Source organism: Haliaeetus leucocephalus, unplaced genomic scaffold (genome assembly GCF_000737465.1).
Source record: "Haliaeetus leucocephalus isolate CR32 unplaced genomic scaffold, Haliaeetus_leucocephalus-4.0 Scaffold1014, whole genome shotgun sequence".
NCBI classification, from domain to species: Eukaryota; Metazoa; Chordata; class Aves; order Accipitriformes; family Accipitridae; genus Haliaeetus; species Haliaeetus leucocephalus.
Genome location: NW_010973450.1, coordinates 1,550,182 through 1,571,036, shown reverse-complemented (window position 1 = coordinate 1,571,036; position 20,855 = coordinate 1,550,182). Strand labels below are relative to the sequence as shown.

Genomic DNA, 20,855 nt, shown 5'->3' with positions numbered 1-20,855 from the left:
CATGTTGGCCCAAGGATTTCTAATCCATGGCCTCTGTGGATCACCATTTAACTAAGAAAATGATTCAGAGCAAAAGCTGAAAATAATCATCAAAACTCTAGAGCTACTCAATGCTTTTACCACACTGGGTAGGTACTCACTTTAGTAATGAAAAGGAAGGTGTTACATTTAAGAAAAACAAATAATCTTTGTACTTTTTTCTTTTTTTTTGTTATTTTTTAAAATTTTTGTTATGCCTATTACTTTGAAAAAAGTATTGGTGATTTTTCCCAGTCTGTATCTTTTGAGAGGAAAGTTTTATTGGAAGAGGTAACATCTCTCATCAGACAAACTAATGTAGCTGAGGAAAGCAGATAAGCTTTCAGGAATAGAATCATTTCAGGTTTGAAAGAGAAGCAGCAAACTTCAAGGTAATCTTAGGAATAATTGCTGTTCTATCCTTAGACCATTACAACAATGCTACTAACTCCCATCATGTATCTTTTGAGCATTTTTGGATAAATTCAGATATGATTATTACTGATCTGCAGCCCTCCCCAGGAACTAAAAATAACCAGGGCAATACCACTCTGTGACAAGAGAATTTAGTTTCTGACATTATGACTGTAATGGTAACTGTTCAATTAAGACCTGTGGGAGAAGGCAAATTATGAAACAAATTAAGTTAGGCAGAAGTGAACCGTCATATAATTTAAAGTTGAAGAATTTAAAGTCAATAAAAATAGCACTGATTATGAAACTGTGGTAGGAATAATAGTATTTCATAGTAACTTACTGGCCTCAAAGGACTCAATAATGCATTCCTGCTAGTCAGACCACAGTGCTTTCCATGTGACACATTAGTTAACCTGCTTGCTTGTTGTGCAAGATACTGAAGTAGAAGTCATTTACGATAAAAAAATATCCAGGTCTATTAAGAAATGATGTTACTGAGGAGGCACACCTATGTTATCAAATCTTTGGCTATTCTTTAGCTGGACTTTGTGGTGCCATGAAGTAAAGGTTGTACTGCCCAAATGGGACATGGCTCAGGGTAAGAGAAAAGGCAGAGCTGAAACATCCCTGGGAGGAGCTACAGTCGGAGTAATGGGGAGAATTTTCCTGATTCATAGTCATGACTTCCTGGGCTCCTTTCTGCTTGCTCTGGAAGCCCATCTTACAGAGGGAATGTTGGAAAAACAGGACTTTTTGTTCTGAATCTGCAGCTCTGGATAAACAGAGGGGGCCTGAATAGTCACGCTACAGCATACTTGAATCAACTGGTGGCTACAGTCATAACGTTTGTCCTGGGCCCTCTGGAGCTGCTGTGGTAATTACAGGAACGGAATTTATTTGTACTCTATAAAGGATACTCTCCTGATTTGCTGCAAGGGTTATGTATATGCAAGTTTTGCAAGATTTATCATCCTGATTCCATGAGGGTAAATCAAACTCATTATTTTTTTTTCTTTTGTCCTTTTCCATCTCTTTATGTTGAAACAGAGGGCAAGATCTGCCTTCAAGTTAGGAGAAACTGTGGGTACAGAAGCAAGTCTTTTACATACAGTTTAATGTCATCAGATGTTTAGGTTAAGATAGTGTGCATGTCAGGTATCCTGTTCAATTTCAAATATGTATCAGCTCAAGAAAGAAATGTCTTTAAAAGCAAAAATTGTCAGGCTTCATTGTTTAATCAGTTGTTAATTAGAGGTTAAAATATCAGATTATTGATCACTCACCTTATGATCGATTTCCAATGAGAAGTTGTTCTGGAGTTGTGCCAAGGTCATTTTATTGTACAGCAAAAGTGGATCATTTCTGTCTTCAGATTTTGTTGTTGCCTATCAAAGTTAATCATAAGAAAATTATTAAGTACATCAAGTCGGTTCACAGGAATTTTGGTAAGTGGAAGTAAAAAGAAAGAAAACTAGTATTTCTGGCTTAATACATTACTGTAAGTTTGCATTAACTGTAAAGTACCTTACGAGTAAATACAGACAGCATTTTATAGATAAAAAGTATATAAAAGGACAGATTAAATTGACTAAATTTCTGACAGCAAATTGGAGCTTTACTCTTTGGATGTTTTGTGTTAGAGCATCAACAGCTCAGGCTGTGCAAGAACACTCAAACATAGACCCATATCACTCAAAGCACTGAGTAGACACTGTTACCAACAGATACACTCAAGAATGTGCTCATGATATTTATGGGATGATGCAAGGTGCAAAATCCTGGGAGAAGGGAATGAAGGAGATGTATTTATTGAGTATAGGGTGACCAGTGTGCTGTGGTAGGAATACAGTGTGAGCGTTCTGATCAGGATGCATGTGCTACCTGATTCATTCTTTCTGGAACCACTGTATAGAAAGAAAGGGAGTCATAACTCAGATAAGCTCTTTATTAGTCTAGGCAATGTGGGTTTGCACCAGTGTGTTAAAAATGTGCATACATTAACACCTTAATAGCACGACTCTTAGGGCCATTTCTTATAGACAGTAAAACTGCCTGACTGCCAGTGAACTGTGTCTGTGGTGGTGCTTTACGAGGCAAGTTAATCACTGGAGTCTCTAGACAGCAAATGTCAGCAGGGAGGTCTCTGGAATTAGGGTGTGGACAACGTAGACTGAGAGGAGGCAAAACCAGCACCTGATGGTAACTACACCCTTGGTCTCTGAATACTCTCTTGGATATCTTCCTGTTCTTTTCCTCAAACACTAGTGTGTCCCTTGCCTGCAGGTTTCTGAAGTGCATTCTGGTATCCTCTTTCATTCCTTCCATGCAGAAGTACCTTGTGACAGCATCAGCACATGCTCCCCTCATACTCCACCCCCTTTTAACTTCCACTTTTTTTTGATGGCAGAGAGAGAAAATACAGGTACACAAACGACTATGGGAAAAGAGTGATCTTGTGATTCATGAGAGTAATTCATGGGAGAGCCTACATCACTACTGCCTCAAGCACTCTTAAATGACTCGTTCAAGAGAGAGAATAGTAGATTTTACCCATTTAAACTGTTTTGAAATATAAGTCATGCCAAGTCTGATTTTATCTCTCTCTATCCTTTTTTAAAAAAGATTTCTCTTCCACTTCCTCTTTCCTAATCTATTGTGCATTCAGTATTTTTTTCTGTGTTTTCTTCAACAAATTCCCAAGAGCATAATGCCAGCTCTCTTCCAGTAACATTCAGGCTGCTGCTGAGTTTTTGATGAAAGAGGTTAAAAACTGAGGCAATAGCAGCTTACCCACCACTAACTTCACTCTCTACCAACAGCAACTGCTGTAGAGACATTTCAGTTGTGGTTTCCTTTTGTACTCCCCCTTAAATCTTTCTCCAGTTAATTCCTTTTCTTTTAATAATCTTCCATCTCTGATCTAAGCCCAGAGGTGTGTTTCTCAGGAAAACATGAATAAAATCAAAATCAGATGCTTTTAGTTTATACAAATGGGGGGGGGGAAGGTCTTCCTATGCCAAACACGTGCCCTTACTATCAGTGTAACTTGAAACATAGCTGAAGCTAGAAATATTTGTATTTAGCTTGTTTTACAGTCATCCTTAGATTCAGGTCCTTCTGAAATGTTTAATAATCATAAGCCATGTTTTTGCTCATGAATGCTTGATTTTCCATTTGTTTTTCTCTAGGCAAGTTCAAATTGTAGCTATTTCTCCAAGTCATACTTTAATGGAGAACAGTGTTTGATTAAAAATGCACTTGGAACAATCAGCATTGTGGAGCAGCTTATGCAGGACAAACATTACTTTGTGTTGCATGGCAGGCCAAGGGTTGGGAATCTACTGCTCTGATAACCAAACAGCCCACAGGGAAAACAGGACAAAGGGAGAAGAGGCCTGAAAGCATCTCCCAAAACTCATTTTCTAAAACAGACTAAACAGAAACCAAGTCTGTCTCTCTCTTGCTCTCTCTTTCTCCTCTGGAAGGGCTTCTGTGAACAGATTAGAATAAAACATTTTTCTATTTGGAAAACAGCTAACTCAAATATTTTCCCTTGCTCATTAGAAGGCATGTCTTTCTTATTTTGTGTTCCTCTTAGGTGTTCCAGGCCCCATACATTTTTGGTCAGCTTTTGGTCCCACAAAATAACATTAGCAAGTAACTTAACAACTCAGTTTACAGTTAGCTTTCTTAGATATTAAGAAAAAAGTCAGTTATTTAAAGGATACTTCAAAAATGTTTTTCTTACATTGGCAATCTCTTTCTCCAGGTCCATAACTCTTTTCATTTGTTCAGAAATCTCGCTCTCATTGAAAGAAATATTTCTTTCTTGTAGGATTAGTTTAGCTACAGAAATCATGAAATCAACATAGGCAGAACATGCCTGCAGGAAAAAATACAAACATTTTAAAGACAAAACTCTTCAAAGTATAGCATACCTTGATTATCTTTAAGATTTCATCTTCATTTTTACGAACTACAGTTCTTCATCCCTTTCTTAAACAGTGTAATAGTATTGTATTCTGAAATACTGTTAGATCACAAATAGAAATTAACTTTGAAAATTCCCTAATGGAAAATTGCTGTATAATTTGTAGCACTGTTCAAAGCTAAACACTCTCAACTACTGCACTGTGTTTTCATTATTTGAAATGAGACATTTGTATGTCCATATTTAAACCATCACCCATGTTTTTTCTAGCTCACTTTAATTACAACTTCCAAAAATACTGCTTCCAAAGAGCGATGTTCCCAGAAACATAAAACCAAGAGAAATGCTGATGGACTGTGTTGAATTAGCGTTGTGGGAAAATTACTCCCAGAAACAGCATACCTCCTCTCTTGCTTCTTGGAACATTTAGAAATCATGTTGCTGTATCTAAATTTAGTATATAGCTAGATATACTATAGACAATATAGTGTATATTAAATTTAACATAAAAGAATTCACCAAGGATAAGAATGTAAATATGGAAGTATATTCTCTTAAATATTACACTGTCGAGTATCTACAGATCTCATTATATTTTATGGAACTTAAGATTATTCTAATTCCTCTTTGATAAGCCACATTCATTTTTCTATCCACAGAAATGCTGTTTTCAATATGCTTTTTAAATGCAAATAAAAATACATAATAAATCTATTTTATGCAAAATAGAGTAATCTACTAAAAGAGTGATAAACCTAGGGTTAATAAGGTGTGCATGTCATCAGCTTTATTAACAGAAGTATTCTGGTAAGTTCAGCTCCTAAGGCAGTAGGACGCACCCCTTTAATGAATGCTACATTTATACAGCCATCCCGGTAACTACTTTCCTTGCCACCCATTTCCTGTCAGCCTCCCCTACCTGCCAACAATGCTGTGCCATAGCAAGCTGTGTGCGCTGGAAAATTCTGAGCAGCTCATGAAAAGTACTGACAGACTTCAAAAAGACAGGTGGCTCACAGCATCTTGAAGGACTGAGCCCTCAGTGTTATTTTTAATCAAGATAGATTACTTTACCAGAAAGAGAAAAGCCCAAGAACCCACTGACAGCTACAAGTCACAAAAAAGAGTGCATACCAAGCCTGCAAATTCCATTTTAAAATAGTCAAATACAGTTTATAAAAATTCAATGCAGACATTACCCCAAACCAGTAAGTCAACAGAGATTTTCAGGTACCAACTAATGGACTTTATTTTTGGCCTAAAGTGCACATCATTGTATGGTCAGGTAGCAAAGAAATAAGTCAGCTGATTTCAGATGGACCGTATAAATACTCTCAGATATTTTAGTAGGAACTTAGATGTCAGAATAACTCCTGTATGAGCAGAGGAATTATATATCTTACAAAAGAAAAAGATTTTTAAAATATCTTCTTCACAGATTCCACCCGTAGCTTTGTGGTGGGAAGTCCTGACAAAGCCAGAGGTTAAAGTGCAGAAGGCAGATACCTTGTTTGCTACATACAGGTCAAAGAGTTGAATGACACAGCAGGAAATAGACCCAAGAAAAGGCTGCCCTCAGAGTGCAGGGATTGAAAGGAGGAACATCTCTCACTTGAAGTATTCACGCTTGTAAGAATATTATGAACCTGCCTTTCAGTGATAAATCTCTGATTTTTAAAAAATACTTCCCCTCTGCTTTCCAGCAGTAGAAAGTAGTATGATACTTTCAGGTAGGTCCGAGATTAGAATGGGAATTGCGTTTTAGTGCTGCAGTCGATGTAATACAAGGAAGGCAGCAAATTGTGATATGTGACCCAGCTCCTAGAGACCATAACACATGTGATAATAATGTAACTGAACAGTTAATATGGTAATAATTGTCTTTACTAGCATGTGATCTGTAATTAAATGTAATCAGTATTAGAGCATTAACTGTTAGCATGTCAGCAAAATACCCACAAACCCAAAATGTGTTGTATGCTTTCTCATTGCTTCTGCATTTAATTACACAGAAGAGAAGTGGCTAATTAAAGGGTACTGTGGTAGCAGTTTCAGCTACATGACTTCAGCAAACACATATACTTCAGCTCTCAACATGTTAAAGCATATCCAACATTAGCAACAACAGATACACAGTGCCAGTGGTAACAGGTTAATAAGAATGCATAAGAATAACAAGTAAACATGAATTAAAGAAGACCATATGAGATTTTAGGTATCTGAAGCAATTTCTATGATATCACATACTTTAGCTGCTGCATTTTTGTTCAGCAGTTGACCTAGGAGACTGTGATCTTTTCAGATCTTTCATGCAGAAAAGTGTGTCTTTGGTTCTGAATGGTTCTTTTTTTCTTTCTAAGCCTATTAGTGATATGACTAGTCCACCCGGACTCCACTGACACCTGCAGCACTTGCCAATCAATGCCAGTTGACCATTGTTCAGAAATGGCATCCTTTTTGTAGTGACAGAACAGGGGTGATCCATAAGCACTCATAATCTATCTTAATACAACTTTGACAGTTATGATATACCTCTTGATGCAGCTGTGAAGCCTGGCAGAAGCTGTGTAACAAAGCTAAATTGTTTCATGTTTATTTCCTTCCAAGAGGTCCTAAATAGTCAAGTAGGTGTTCCTCTTCTGACTTTCATAATCCCACAGGAATTGTGTGGAAAAGCTACTTTTCTTCCACATATAAGGGAGGGGGACACAGGAACGGAGAGAGGTTGGGATGTCCGGGCTGTAGTGATGTCAGAGGAATGTGCACTCTTCTCATCCAGTGCAGAGACAATTGGTACGTACTAGCAGCTGGAGCCTAGACAAAACCCCCTTGGCTCCTAGTGCTGCCAGGAAGATCAAACTAGGTCACTAACTATTATGGCATAATATTATAACACCTCATCTTCAGGACACTTGTTATACTCCCTCCCATTCTTAGCTAACTTATTTCTACTTGCCCTTAATCTCATTTCTCTGTATTCTCTTCATTCCCCTTTTGGCTCTCTTGCCTTCTTGCTCACTTACCCATGTTAGAACTTCTTTCTCCAGTCTGTCACACACACTATGCCCACCTGCAGATCAACTTTGCTTAAATGCTCATCATTATTACCTTTCTATTCCAGTTTCCCCAATTCTCCCAGTAGTATTTCCCAGGGGCAGTACTGGAATCTCTTTCAGGAAGGACTGTTCTGCTCTTTGCCTATCCCCACTCTTGAGGATATGTCTGCCTTGGAAATATAGGCTAAAACTTCTAAAATGTAGTCACTGATCTGTCAGCTCTTCATCTTACCTCTTTGTATGCACCAGTGCATTCATAGTAGTCACGAGAAGGCAGGCCAAGCCCAGGCTGATCAATCTATAAATTCAAATAAAAATTAAAAAGTGCTTAAGGACAAAATGGCATAGCATTGTACTATTCTTTTGTCAATTACAGGTCACTGATGCTTCACTCTTGCCAAATTATCTTCTGGCCAAAGGGGAGTTTCTCTCTCATTCTGTTGCCCTCCTTTAATTCCTTTCACTCTCCTTATATTTTTTGTCTTTCTTTTCAGTCTTTCTGTTCTGTTGCTGAACAATGCATGCTACGCATAACCCGTGTGAAAACAGTGCATGTACAGAAGACAAAACAGTCCTCAGTCAAGCAAGGCAGTTACTACATCTTTGAAATTCATTCATGCGAAGTAGTCAAGGATCTATCTACAGGAAAGATGAGACTTTTGCTCTTGTAACTGTTGTGTCTCAGGAGTAGCTGGTGAAGATTCACCATACGTAATACTGCCTTCCTCTGGATTTTCCATTTTCAGAGATCATCTTACATTTATAGGCAGGGGACTCTTGACATACTCTTTATGCGAATGTCCTCAGCCACTTTCATATCTGTGCCAGCAGGTCCTGTTAGTACTTTGGCATCTGAATACCTTGTAAAAACAACCCCTTTTGCTGGGCTTTCTGCCACTGGGATCATGGCCCAGGTTTTCAGTGACAGAGCTTTCTGCCTGAAGTACATGGTAAGGAAATCATGTTTACTTGTTTGCTTGCATGCATATATAAGTAGGTCATGTCTGTCTTCTGTCTAGTGTACGCATAAATTGTGTCCGTATGTCTATATATATCTCTGTTATTCTCACCTCACTGAAAGTAACAGAGTATGAGTGCACAGAATAAAGATATTGACTTTGAGAATGGACAGAGCACTGTGAAACTGATAATTTAAGTTTGAAAACTACATAGATTCACAAATTCATCTACCACTTACTCTGGTAAAATTCAAATCACTAATGTTTCTCCTGGTTAACATTTATGTCTATGCTTCTAGTTATTTTGCTGCACTTTTATGATCAACAAGGCAATGCCACCCAGGGAGACTTACATGAATGATATGTGCTGTGGAATTTTTATCATCGGTGCCAACAAAAAAATTAATAAGGACCTTTTTTCCATATCTGGAGTTTAGCTGTGCAATAGCTGTCTCAGCTGTCCAAGCAGTACCTAAGCAAATGAAAGGTATACTCAGCCTCTATTTTTAGTAAGCAATGAAAAGTACAATAATTTAAAAATTTTAACTGAAAAGGAAATAAATACAGATTATCTTACCGTAGGCAGAATCCCAGTTAGTTGTTGCTACAGGCCAGTCAGATACCTTTGGCAATAAACTGATTAAAGGCCTTCCACCTCTGCTATCAATGATAGCTTTTGGAAAAATTAAAATGAGTTACCATGACAATTTAAAACAACAAATGTTACACTACTATAATGAGTTCAGAATAATGAAGCTGAGAAATATGTTTTCACCATCACCACAATAGAAGTATGCTCTGATGTGTGACTGTACTTTAACATTTAATTTAAAAAATGTTTCAGTCATGACTACAAACAGCATATGCAAATCCTTGTGACCATGACATTGAAGAACAATTGTATTTTCACTCTACAGATATCTTGAAATAATATTTTTAAGAAGTATTAGTAACTTTATAGAACCTATAAAAACATGTGATTTAGGAAGCACTGCTAACTGTTTTACTGCTCCTCATTCTAGTGGCAGCATCTAGCTCAGATTCTTGAAAGAAATGATCTCCCTGTCTTTCTAGAAGCCTGGCGTGCTAGTCATTTTTCACCTCATCCCTGATAATTTTTAAAAAAGAAGTTAACTCACATTTAACTGAAAGAATTTGAGTTTAAATATCTGCAGCAAACTGGTAACTGAAGATCAATGTAATCTCACCTAAAATATCAAAGCTAGTCTAACAGGAGATATAACACTAATTTTACTATTGACATTCTTATTTGACTCTATAGAATGGATACATTTTAGTTTTCATGACGAATTTCCAAAAAATTATGCACAGAAACTAGGATGATATAGGTATAGCTGACTGTGAAGATGGGATTCTTTGGATGATAATTTATCTATCCTATAGGCATAAATTCAGGAGACACTTACTTTCATTTATGCACGATCTGTACAGAGTTTTTGCCTTCTGCACTGCTGTTATATCATTACTGCTTGGTGTGTCGAGGACATCTGAAACACACAGACAACAAATGTATCTTAATATCTAATCTTTATTGGAAAGATACTGAAGGAACCATAGTGGATACCATCCTGAGGACCAGAGGGCGGACAGTAAGTACTCCGCATCCATCTCAAATTCCAGGGAAGCTTTGCCTTTCAAAAGCCGAGGGTAAAAAACTTTGGAGATTACATGGCTTGCAATTGCATCAGTCTGTGTTAATAAATTGAGCATAAAGGAATCAGGTAGATACTCTGTGGATCACCCTTGGCAAAATACAAATGCTCCAACTTTTCAGGGACAGTTTTTAGGTGACCAAGCTATTGTGTGAAGAGAATTGCTGTCAGGACTCTAAGTGTACCAGCAGGCTCTAACTACACTGACCAGCCTATAACCATCTTTTCCTGTAATTCTATCCTGCAATCTCTTCACTGTAGCCAGGAGTTTAGCTGTTTGTGTTCAAGGTCTGCTTTGGTATGGTGCAGCTGTGTGGCCGTGGATCATACTTCCATGAAAACAGCTAAATTGTAAGAGCAAGCTGTAAGAAGCCTCATCTGGTGCCTCTACTTGCACACCCTATGCCTGTTGGCTCAGGAGCAGCAGTCCAGGTCAGCTCCTTGCCCATGCTCTCATAGGTATGCTGGACCTTGCCTGGCTGACTTGCCTGAGACCTGCTGCATGACTATGGACTTGTCTGGTGATCATGGGGCTGTTGGCTGAACCTGGTCACTGTCACCGGACCTGCTCTGCTCTTCTGGTTTGGGTCCTGTGGGACTGAGCCCCTCGTCTGTGAGGCCTCTGTCCCTGCCTGCCTCGAGTGACAGTCAGCTCCTGGATCACCTTCCCTTGTGGGGCAGCCCACTCTTGCCACTACTTTACAATTACTCCAGTTACTACTTTACAATTGCTTTGCTCCACAGAAACTGAAGCTTAAGGAACACCATGGCATCCATAAACCGCAAACCTGGCAAAACCAGAAGACATGCAAAGTAATCTCAGTCTGAGAGAGCGGTTTGGAGAATGTTTCATGAGCCTGACTTCTTTGTTATTTTCATCTGAGAAAAGGGAATATGGACAATTTGACACTATTACATTTTGTGGAAAAAGGAGTATTTTTAAGTTTATGATATGACCAGTTAGAAAATTGCTTGCCTGCTCTTTGGGATTTAGCTGATGGAATACAGATATGCAGGACATAAGGCTGCCAGAGAGCAACTTCCAGCATTTCAGCTGACTTGGACACAGGCAGACCTCTTTCTGCTTCACCTAGCGTGGCTGCTATTGTTAGTGCATGAGGGTAATGATATGGATTTCAGTTGTTTTAATATGCAGATGAGCACACAGAGTACAGATATTCGAAAGGTCAGGTCTGATCAACTCTGCTCCAGTGTCAGACACAACAGCATAACTTCCACAGCATTCTCCAAGCAAACAGTTTGTGGTAGATTTGTCCTGAACCAAACACAAAGAAACTGAAATATTCGGTAGTATTTTAAGCTTTGCTAGACAACCACATCATATTAGGATAACATGTAAGCCAAAGAAGAAACTTTATATAGTCCACAAACATAAACCCCACTGACCTTTTAAAACAACTTCTAGTTCGTCTCTTAAAATGTCAAAGTTACTATAACGGGAGCTGGTTTCTGGAATGACGTTCCTCTTAAGCCATCCTCCACAGGCATATTGGTAAAAATCATTACAAGGCTCTGCAGTGGTGTCCATGTTCTCAAGGATACGGGCTGCTGCAATATGAGACAAATTAAGGCATAAAGAATCCTTAGAGAAAATAAATGAATACATTTGTTTGCTTTGAAGAGGGAAGTCATAAATGTATTTCCTTTAGTTTAGAATAGGCTCAAGCCTACTTGAATGTTGTAAACCAAACAAAGTACTAGTAAGTGCACAACAAATTACTATTCCTTTACTGCCCATAACCTATATATACTTTTCTGTTGCCTGTGTTTACTGATGGGTAAACTGACTAATGTTCCTGCACCCTGTGAGTGGTTGCTTAGTTTTAAATGAAATGTAAGATGTTTCATTTACTGACCTACACTTTGCACTGAAATGTGGTGAAAGGAGAGATTAAAAGCACAAGACATATCAGAGGCTAAGTATCCACTGTGATGTAATTTAAGTAATTAATATGATGTAGGCTCAGCTGAATCCAATTTATTTCAATAAAATAATGACTTTGTTGTACCGATTAAGTTCTTGTCAAGAAAGTTTTCCTATTAATGCTTTTCTGAATCTACATAGATTTTTTAGACCTATTCCACCTTTTATTCTAGAACTGATACTGCCTCTTTCTATCCCTACTGACCCTCTTGAAGTGGCTTGTCAAAGACTAACCAGTCACTGACTGATCGTGACATGGGATTCTCTAGTGAAAACTGATTCCTTGATGACAGTTTCCCAGCTGCTATTCATAAACCTGTGCTGCTGCTTTTTGGTATTCCTCTTCCACCTAGACTGCTTTCACCACTAGTATGCTAGCACAAAGTCTTTCACAGAAAGGAGAAATGCTAGGAGTCAAGCAAGAGCTAGTGATACCTCTGAACTCCCCAGGACACTGAATATCCTTCCCATTTTTCAGACATTATTTTTAGTAAATGGTGAGGCTTGTGATTTCCAGTGTTCATCCCACCCACATGGGTGAGTCAAATATTTATAGTTATTTCTCCAGTACTTTCAATATTTTCCATGTCTGTTATGCTGGTGGAAATGACAGGTGGATAGACAGGCAATAGTATTTATGTTGACTTGCCTCCTCCCCCCCCGCCCTCGTTTTTCTTGGGATCTTCAGTTGGCTTACGCTTGTTGTATTTGAGGCCAACATCTGGTAGTTTTACAATGTTCCAGTCCTTGGAAGATGGAAAAAGCCACGAACACAGGCATTTTCAATTTTAGACTGCTTCAGTAGCATAAAAAGCATTGCGGAAATAGGTACAATGCCTAGGACCTGATTCTTTTCCTTCTGAAGTCAATGTCAGGCTGACTTCAATTTCAGGGATACAGCATCAGGCCAACAAGAAGAGACTGTGAAATTCAGTCATGTTTTTACTAAGTTTGACACTTGCTTTTTACTCATTCTTGAGAAAGCCAAGCATCCAGTCCTACTGTCCAGTAGAGCAAGGAATTTCCCTGCTGCCTGTAAACTTGGACAACAGGCAATGGGCACATACAGAAATAAGAAAAAAAAAAATCCTATTCAACTTAAGAAAAAACTTCTTACTGTAAGGGTTGTCAAACGCTGCAATAGGCTGCCAGGGAAGTTGCGAAGTCTCCATCTGGGGAATAATCAAAACCTGACTGGACAAGATCCTGAGCAACTTTCTCTAGTTGACCCTGCTTTAAGCAGTGCTGTTGGACTATGTGATCTCCAAAGGTCACTTCCAAGCTCAACTTTTCTGTGATTGTGTAAAAACTCTGGTACTTGTTTCTGTCTAGTTTGTCCTGTTTTCTTTAGGAGAAGGGGAGTGTTTTGAATGATGCACTTTATTCCTGTCCTAGCTCCATCTATTCGCTGTAAAAGAGGAAGATTGCTAATTATTACTAACATCTCCTGTTTTAAGGGTATTCTTACAGATCTCTCTGCTAGGCTGGAGCAGCATCTGAAGGGCAACACTGTCCCTTGGATTATCTTGGCATGTGTTAGTCCAGCAACAAAGTCTTTAATAGCCAGGACTGGATATTGCAGCTCACTCATTCAGAGCAGTGTGCCAGCCCTGTCAAAAAGTAATGGCAGGATAGATAAATCTTCTGACACCAAGAAAAGATGGCTCTTACCTACTGTCTTGTCACTTTTGCAAAAAAAAAAAAATACTCCAACAAAACCCAGGAGAAATCCACATCTTGCGTAAATCTGAGAAATTACTAACAGTTTATGTAATATCAAACCTTGCCTTAACTGTGGAATCAGGTTGCTCTGTTTTGTAGTCAGCATCTGTTTAATCTTCCTTGCCTACTACTGTCACACAAAAATAATCATCTATCATAACTTTTCTGCTGTAAAGTCCAGGCTAGCCAATATTAGCCAATCAACTTTTATCAAAACTTGAAGTTTAAATACTGCAAACATAACAGAAAGAGCTCAGTCATGGGAACTGTAGTCTTTCACTTAGGGCTTCATGCAAAATACATGGACTAAGTATCCAGCTCAAGAATACTCTCCTCAAAAGTGTAATTTGTACCTCTGAACCCCAAGATAACCACCCAGTATTTGGCTGATACCGTGGATGTATTAAAATCAATGAAATGTGATTTTGTTATCAACCAAGCCCAGAAGCATAAAGACACATGAATTGCCCCTTCAAAGTCAGTGGGACAATTGGGCTGGACAGAATCCAAAACATGCTCTAAGTTATTTATAAGTTGATACTTGTGCCCAAAGAAGCTTTATGGTAAGTTCATGGCTGTACACACTGAGACATTTTTGCTCTGGAATAAGTGTGAGACTGATGAATATTTTATTTTAATTCTAATAGGTTAATTCATACGTATACAAATACAGATATTACATGGTATACTTTTCATTAGTCCTCAGTATTGCTTTGATGAACCAGTCTTTGGGTTTGTTCCTATTCTCACTTGTTTTTCAATTTCCTAACTGTCACTGAAGAATGTAGAGCCTTATCTCTATTACTTTTAATGATTAATTATATTGTGGTACTCCTGATTGCCAGTTGTTGCTTTAATAGCTTACAAATAAAGTAATATAGGCTAACATAACAACCAGTGACCTGGGGAGGATATAGGAGAAACACAATATGCTTACCTAGGTGAAACTGGTATGAGAGAGATCAAAATTCCCTATTCTCACCAGTCTGTGCTGAGCTGAGTAAAATTAGCAGACAGTATGTCAGCTTATTAAAGAATTTTCAAATGTAGCAATTACATGCTATCTTCATGTGCTACACTAGAATGGATCTCACAAACCTTGCTAACATTACCATGCAGTTACTGATATTTTACTGTGTGTGTAACCAATGGAATTTTCATTACATTTTTTCTTCTGGTCATTTATTTGAAGCTCTTCTATTAACTGTACTATAAATTCTGTCAGTATCTTCACTTTATTCTTTTTCACAGGCTTATACCTATTGCAAAATTTTGAAATTCATTGCAAAAAACTGTCACAGTATTGGTCAGTTATGGTGCAAGGCATTACTATTTCACTTAATGTCTATTGCTAATTATAGTTCTTGAAAGACCACAATAAATTTTCCAAAGTTAATACGTCTGTCTTTCTATCTGCAACTATCTGTCTAACTTTTCCTGTATGTTATTGTACATGGTCTGGAAGAAGCAGCCAAATTAAAGATGAAAATGTTACAAAATTCTGGTTTCAGTAATATTAAACTTGTAGATTCATCCCAGTAAGAATATTATTAAACAGCAATAATACAGTTTATTTCTCTGGATTAAACACTTTACATTGCATTTTTAAAATACTAATTTATTTTGTTATTAAATTATATAATCCTGACAAACTCTTTGAACTATTTTTTAACCTCTTGGAGCGCTGAAGGCCTGAGCAGATGCCAGCTAACCATTCTGGGCTCCTGATTCACAGTGTTCTGCTTCCAGAGCTGAGAACTCACTCACTCTAATGACCACCTAATTGAACAAGTTTTCTAGGTGATTACGTCCTTACCAACACTTGCCTCCCCTTTTCATAATCTGACTATATTCCATTTAATGGCCATACAAGTGTGGAGAAGGCCCAATACTTCTATAGCAATTTCTACATTAAATGCATCATACCATGGTGGGACATGGAAATCCTGGCTCAGTTAATAAATAACAATTTTAAATTCAAGCTGGTCATTCCCAACATTGCTTAGAGCTATCCATTCTAAATCATTTACAGACAGATGCAGCATTTGGAACTGACAGTTCTGTAACGGCTAGCACATCCAAACTTCATGTGGGGGCTCCCTGATCCTAACTGCTTCCTGCATACTAAGATTTCATTGCTACAACAGTCTAATAGACTGTGCAGATTTTTAGCTGCTTCTGGTAATTGACCCTTGCTAGGCAGAAACACATACTAATGCTACAGATCATAACATGGTCTGAAGTAAGGGTTCTAGTTTGACATCATTGCTTTTGCATCTGTTTAGATCTTACTTGAGGTATAGCCCCACAGCTAAAACTTAATTATAAAGATTGTAATTTAATTAGATACACTGGTTGCCTCCCTGGACTCTTACAGTATGGTAAGTAAACACCAAGTAGTAACACCTAGTAAAATACAAAAGCTGTCTTTCACCCAGTTGTAAATTTTATGGGTTCCAGGCTGGAGTGTGCAGTTCTTGCACATGTAGTAGTAGTTACTCACAAGAGCACTCCCCCTGTCTGCAGTGGATAAGCTTCCATGTCCTATATAGGGACAGCAGAATGTGGATTAAAGAAAACCTCTATGATGTCAATTAGATGATGTTCCTGCCAGTAAAAAAAACTTTCATAGAATACATTTATAGCACTACCCTGGCATTTTACATGTTTTGAGACTGAATTCTCACTATTTCTTTAGGAGTTATTCTTTCAATGTTTGAACTAGACAATTTGTAGAATATGGGGCAGTTGATAGTAAATGAGATAAATGTGTGAATAAAATAAAGCTGTATTTAATGAAAAATGAAAAGAGATTATGACATTAGAACCACACCGTACATTTCTATTTTTGGGATGTTTTAGTCTACCTACCCTTTTTTCTCATTTTATATTTCATTATTATCTCTGTTGAATTGAGGCAATTTATATTTTAAAAAAATGCTCCTTCTTCACCCTGTTATGTCATTTTGTAAGCCTGCCATTTTTCTTTATCAGTGTCCTTACTGTAATCCTTTCACAATTTTACTTCTGTATTGAGAATCTTACATTCAGTAAGAATGTTTATTTATCCCCTTAAATATCTGCATGCTGTAAAATCTTTTAACAGAAGCATAAAAGAGTAAAACTATTCTGCTTAATTCATTTAGCCACTTCTTGCTAGGTCTTCAGTTTACATTGCGGCTTATTTCTCCAAACCTTCTACGGCTTTTCCTTTTTGAGTTCACTCATCATTATGTAGTCTTACCTGAACTTTTTTAACAGATATGCGTAAGTATTTAGCCAAAACCGAGCATCTTCAGAGATGTTGGACTTTGGCTACTGTCTAAAATGTGACCTAAAACGAGTAGTCCCACAGAAGTAAGGAAACCAATATAACGACCTTTCTACGCTGTTTCTGGCACGTCTGCAAGTCTAAATGGGGCCTACGAATCAAAACCTTTTGGGAGCCTCCCATGGGGTGCTGTGTATGTCAGATTTCCTAACAACTGTACTTAACTTACATACATACACTTTTGCTTGCAAGCGCATACATTTTTCTTGCATGTTGACTGTCAAATCCTTTACTACTCCTCACCACCCTTCGTGTTTCTCCTATTGACATACCGCGTCTCTGTCTTCTCCTAGGGCTGTCTTTTCTCTCAACTTCCAGAGAGGCCAGTCATGACGTACAGAATCTATGTAGAAGTTATGAGTTCCACTTGACATGAAGATAACACATAGCTAACAGGGTGTCTGTGATGCTTTTCAATAGGAGGTTACCAAGGTTGAACAAAATGCCAGAAGTTTGTTTGGTAAGCTGAGAGGTCACAGTGTGGGTGCTGGGAAATGATCCATGTTCTAAGCTTCCACTTTAGACTTCTTGCCACCCTCTGTGACTGGGCCACAGCCTTTGTGAACTGTGTGGCCAAGTTATTCTACAGGGGTGGAGAAAGCGAAAGAGGAACGCCTGCCAAAAAGTAATATGAAGAGAGTGATTTCAAGGGTCCCAGCTTTGGAAGCTTCCCAAAACCCCACATAATCAAAAGAGTCCTGTTATAGGGGTATATAGATATAACAAGGTTGATTATATATTGGCAATGTAGGGCTCTCCTCCTGACTTGGAAAAGACTTGCTGCAAGGGCATGAAGAACTGTCAACTGTTTGACCATGGAAAATGGCATGAAAGGAGAAAGCAGGGCAGAGCTGGCATAGAGCCCCTTTGAAATACATGTTGGCACAGCCAGCTAAATGCTTCTTTCTTTTGAGGAATGAGAGAGAGAGGCTGCTTCTGAGCCTAGGATCAGTCTGTATGAATGAGGTGGAGGAAGTGTTAGAAAGAGAATGGGGACATTTAGAAGTAAATTAGGCAAAAAAGGAAAACCAGCATTCATTGATCTGGAGGAGAAAACAGAAAGGATAAGAGAACTACAGGTGAGGGGAAAGGGAGAGCATTGATAACTACCACTTGACCTACTACAAGAGGATATGTAGTATGGAACTCGGCATGCCTCTGATGCATTTTAGTAGCTTTCTAGCAGAGTTCAGACCGGGATGTCACCTAAGTATTTTTTTATGCATTTGTTCCTAAAGAATGAAGTTAGCTTGTCAGACTGTAAAATTTGGAAATTTTTTTGACATGATTAGCATTGCATCTCCTTAAACATGGCTATCAGTGATCAAGACTATTTTTATGTACCTTCCTCAGAGACACAGCCTCTGCTTGAATTCTGACTTGGAGGTAGGTGTGGGGAAGAGCCATCTTCTGATTGACTTAAAGCATTTCTGAAGCTGGAGGCATTCTTTGGAGAGTCTGTTTCTAAGTCTTAAACTAGCCAGACCCTGATGACTTTGTAAGATCCAACAATATCACATCACATCACAAGATTTTACATTTGTAGAAGAAATATGCTAAGAAAATTATTTGGGTTAGCAGATCCCAGGCCTCATTGTGCCATACTTGTCTGCAGTTAGATGGGAACATTACATGGTGGTAATTTTGTTGAAAAATATAGAAATTAATTTAAAAGGAATGTATTTTCATTCTTACCTGATTTTATACAGTCTGATGTCTTGCAAACCCCATCTAAAAGAGAATACAGTCATATTCTTAATTCTTTATTGAATATATCTAAAACCTATTGTAAATACTATTTTCATTGACAGTCACTTTAGAATTGCATTTAATTGCAGTATACAGTAACATAAAGATGAATGGACACCTCACACTCAGCAAGTGAATATTTATAAGATCAGGCTCTAAAAAATATCATGTTCATCCCTTCAGGGTCTTTCAGTGCTAGTCACTCATCATGTGGAATTTTTGTAGTCATCAGAGGAAAATGTTCTATCAATCAATTAGAGGTGGGCAAAATATATTTATAACAAAGAAGAAATTTACAGAAAAATAGCACAAGGACTGAAGGCAGCTGCAAAGTCAGTTTGAATTTAGCAATACCCTTCAGTGACAAAAAGGTTTTGGAGGAATTAACTGAAAATTCTGAGACATTCACTCTGAAGTCTTCTAAACAAAATACAACATTCAGGAACATGAAAATGTTTCCTTTTGAGACTTTAGAAACAAAATATTTTTTATTTTTCATTTCAGAATGGCATTTTTCCATTCCATATTTGAACTAGACTATAACAAAAACTTTAAACAAAATTATTACGTTCTTTAAAATGAACCAAAGCATTTCATTTCCAATCTAAGGGAACATTCTAGTTTGACCCCAAATGGAAATTTTAGCTTCTCTGTATTAATCTTTTCTAAAAAATTATCAGCTTATTTAGCCCTGAATGGAATTATTTTCAAATATTTTTGTATGGCTGCTGAATCACAAAACCTCTTAGTATGACTACACTTACTAAGAGCCCTTGCTGCAACAGATTGTAAAAGGAAAAAATAGGATTTTCATATATATTCAGGAATATGGAGGAAGCACTTTAGTTTGGTTTTCTTCAGCAGTCTTGTATTTTGTAGAGGTTTTTTGCTTACTGAAGTATTAATTACAAACAGAAGTATTGCTAAGTCAGAACAAGCAAATGTTTTGTGTTTACCACAACTTTGCATGAACAAATGAATTTACAGAGCCCCTTTTGGAAAAAAGCAGTTTTGTGGCAGTGTCCAGCAATAAGTGTGGATGCAGCTTTATATTTCAGATAATTGTGTCATACTGTCTAGTGACATACATATGAAATATGGTTATGATGTAGCAGCTATTAATCATCTAATTTTATACACTGGGTAAGGTACAATTTTCTATTATTGAGCAAATAATTCTGAGCTGACCTCATTTTATTTTCTTAATGTTTTATGTAGTGCAGCTATATATACCATGCAACACAGTCTTTTCTAATACAACATTTTAATGTAGTGCAACTTCAATTTTTTTTACTATATACTAACAACTGGATTCCCTTTAGTAAAGCATTTTTTCTTAATTTCTTAAAACACTTTTATATTCATATCTATTTGTACATTCACAGACAGTTTAAGTGCACTTACCGTCATATGTTGCATACAGAACTATCATTGTGATCGCTACAATAGCTAGCAGAATCACTACAACAGCTAGCCCTATTTCCAGGCCACTCCATCGCAGTTTCTTCTTTGGTTTTGGAGCATTCATTTCAGTTATATCCATCTGGCTTTCTGACTTGCCCATAACCCAGCGTCTGAAAAGGCAAAGGGAAAATGCACTGGCGGATTTATACTGAGCCACAGGTCTTGAAACTGACTCCTCAACTGCACACTAACAAAGATGTTTTCTAGGTGAGTTTTCAAATAATTTGTAATACTACTAGAATGTCAATCATGAAATTAAAAATTCTCTCCTCCTCTCTCTCTCTCGTGCACACACACACACAGAGGTACGTACTATGTGCTATTCGTCATTTATGGAGAACAGAAGACTGGTCTTCCTTCATGTGAAGAGGCCACCAAATAGAAAAGGGAGGCTAATAAACCAAACCCTCTTTTTACAACGTACCTGTGTGGTTTAATCTTGTATGATGGTACAGGAATTCACAAGCAAGCAAAAAGCAAGTCTCCCTACTTGAATAAAAATTAACTTAATCTGCCAATTACTTATCTAATGCCAAAGGTCAAAATATGCCATTGTGCTTTGCTGTCATTTCTTCAAATATGATGTAAGC

General features: G+C 37.7%; 1 protein-coding gene across 1 annotated transcript in view; it reads right to left on the bottom strand.

The window, feature by feature from the left end:
* The window catches only part of MME (membrane metallo-endopeptidase), a 46,059-nt gene extending 25,693 nt beyond the window's left edge, over nt 1–20,366 (bottom strand). Inside the window, exons 1-9 of the mRNA XM_010584920.1 lie at nt 20,206–20,366; nt 18,748–18,783; nt 11,462–11,623; nt 9,809–9,889; nt 8,959–9,054; nt 8,735–8,853; nt 7,655–7,720; nt 4,184–4,318; nt 1,719–1,820 (exon numbers count right to left, since the gene is read on the bottom strand). Of these exons, the coding sequence (XP_010583222.1) occupies nt 1,719–1,820; nt 4,184–4,318; nt 7,655–7,720; nt 8,735–8,853; nt 8,959–9,054; nt 9,809–9,889; nt 11,462–11,623; nt 18,748–18,783; nt 20,206–20,365 (957 nt within the window). The 5' untranslated portion in view covers nt 20,366. The remainder of the gene's footprint in view (nt 1–1,718; nt 1,821–4,183; nt 4,319–7,654; nt 7,721–8,734; nt 8,854–8,958; nt 9,055–9,808; nt 9,890–11,461; nt 11,624–18,747; nt 18,784–20,205) is intronic.
* Nucleotides 20,367–20,855: the final 489 nt, after the last annotated feature.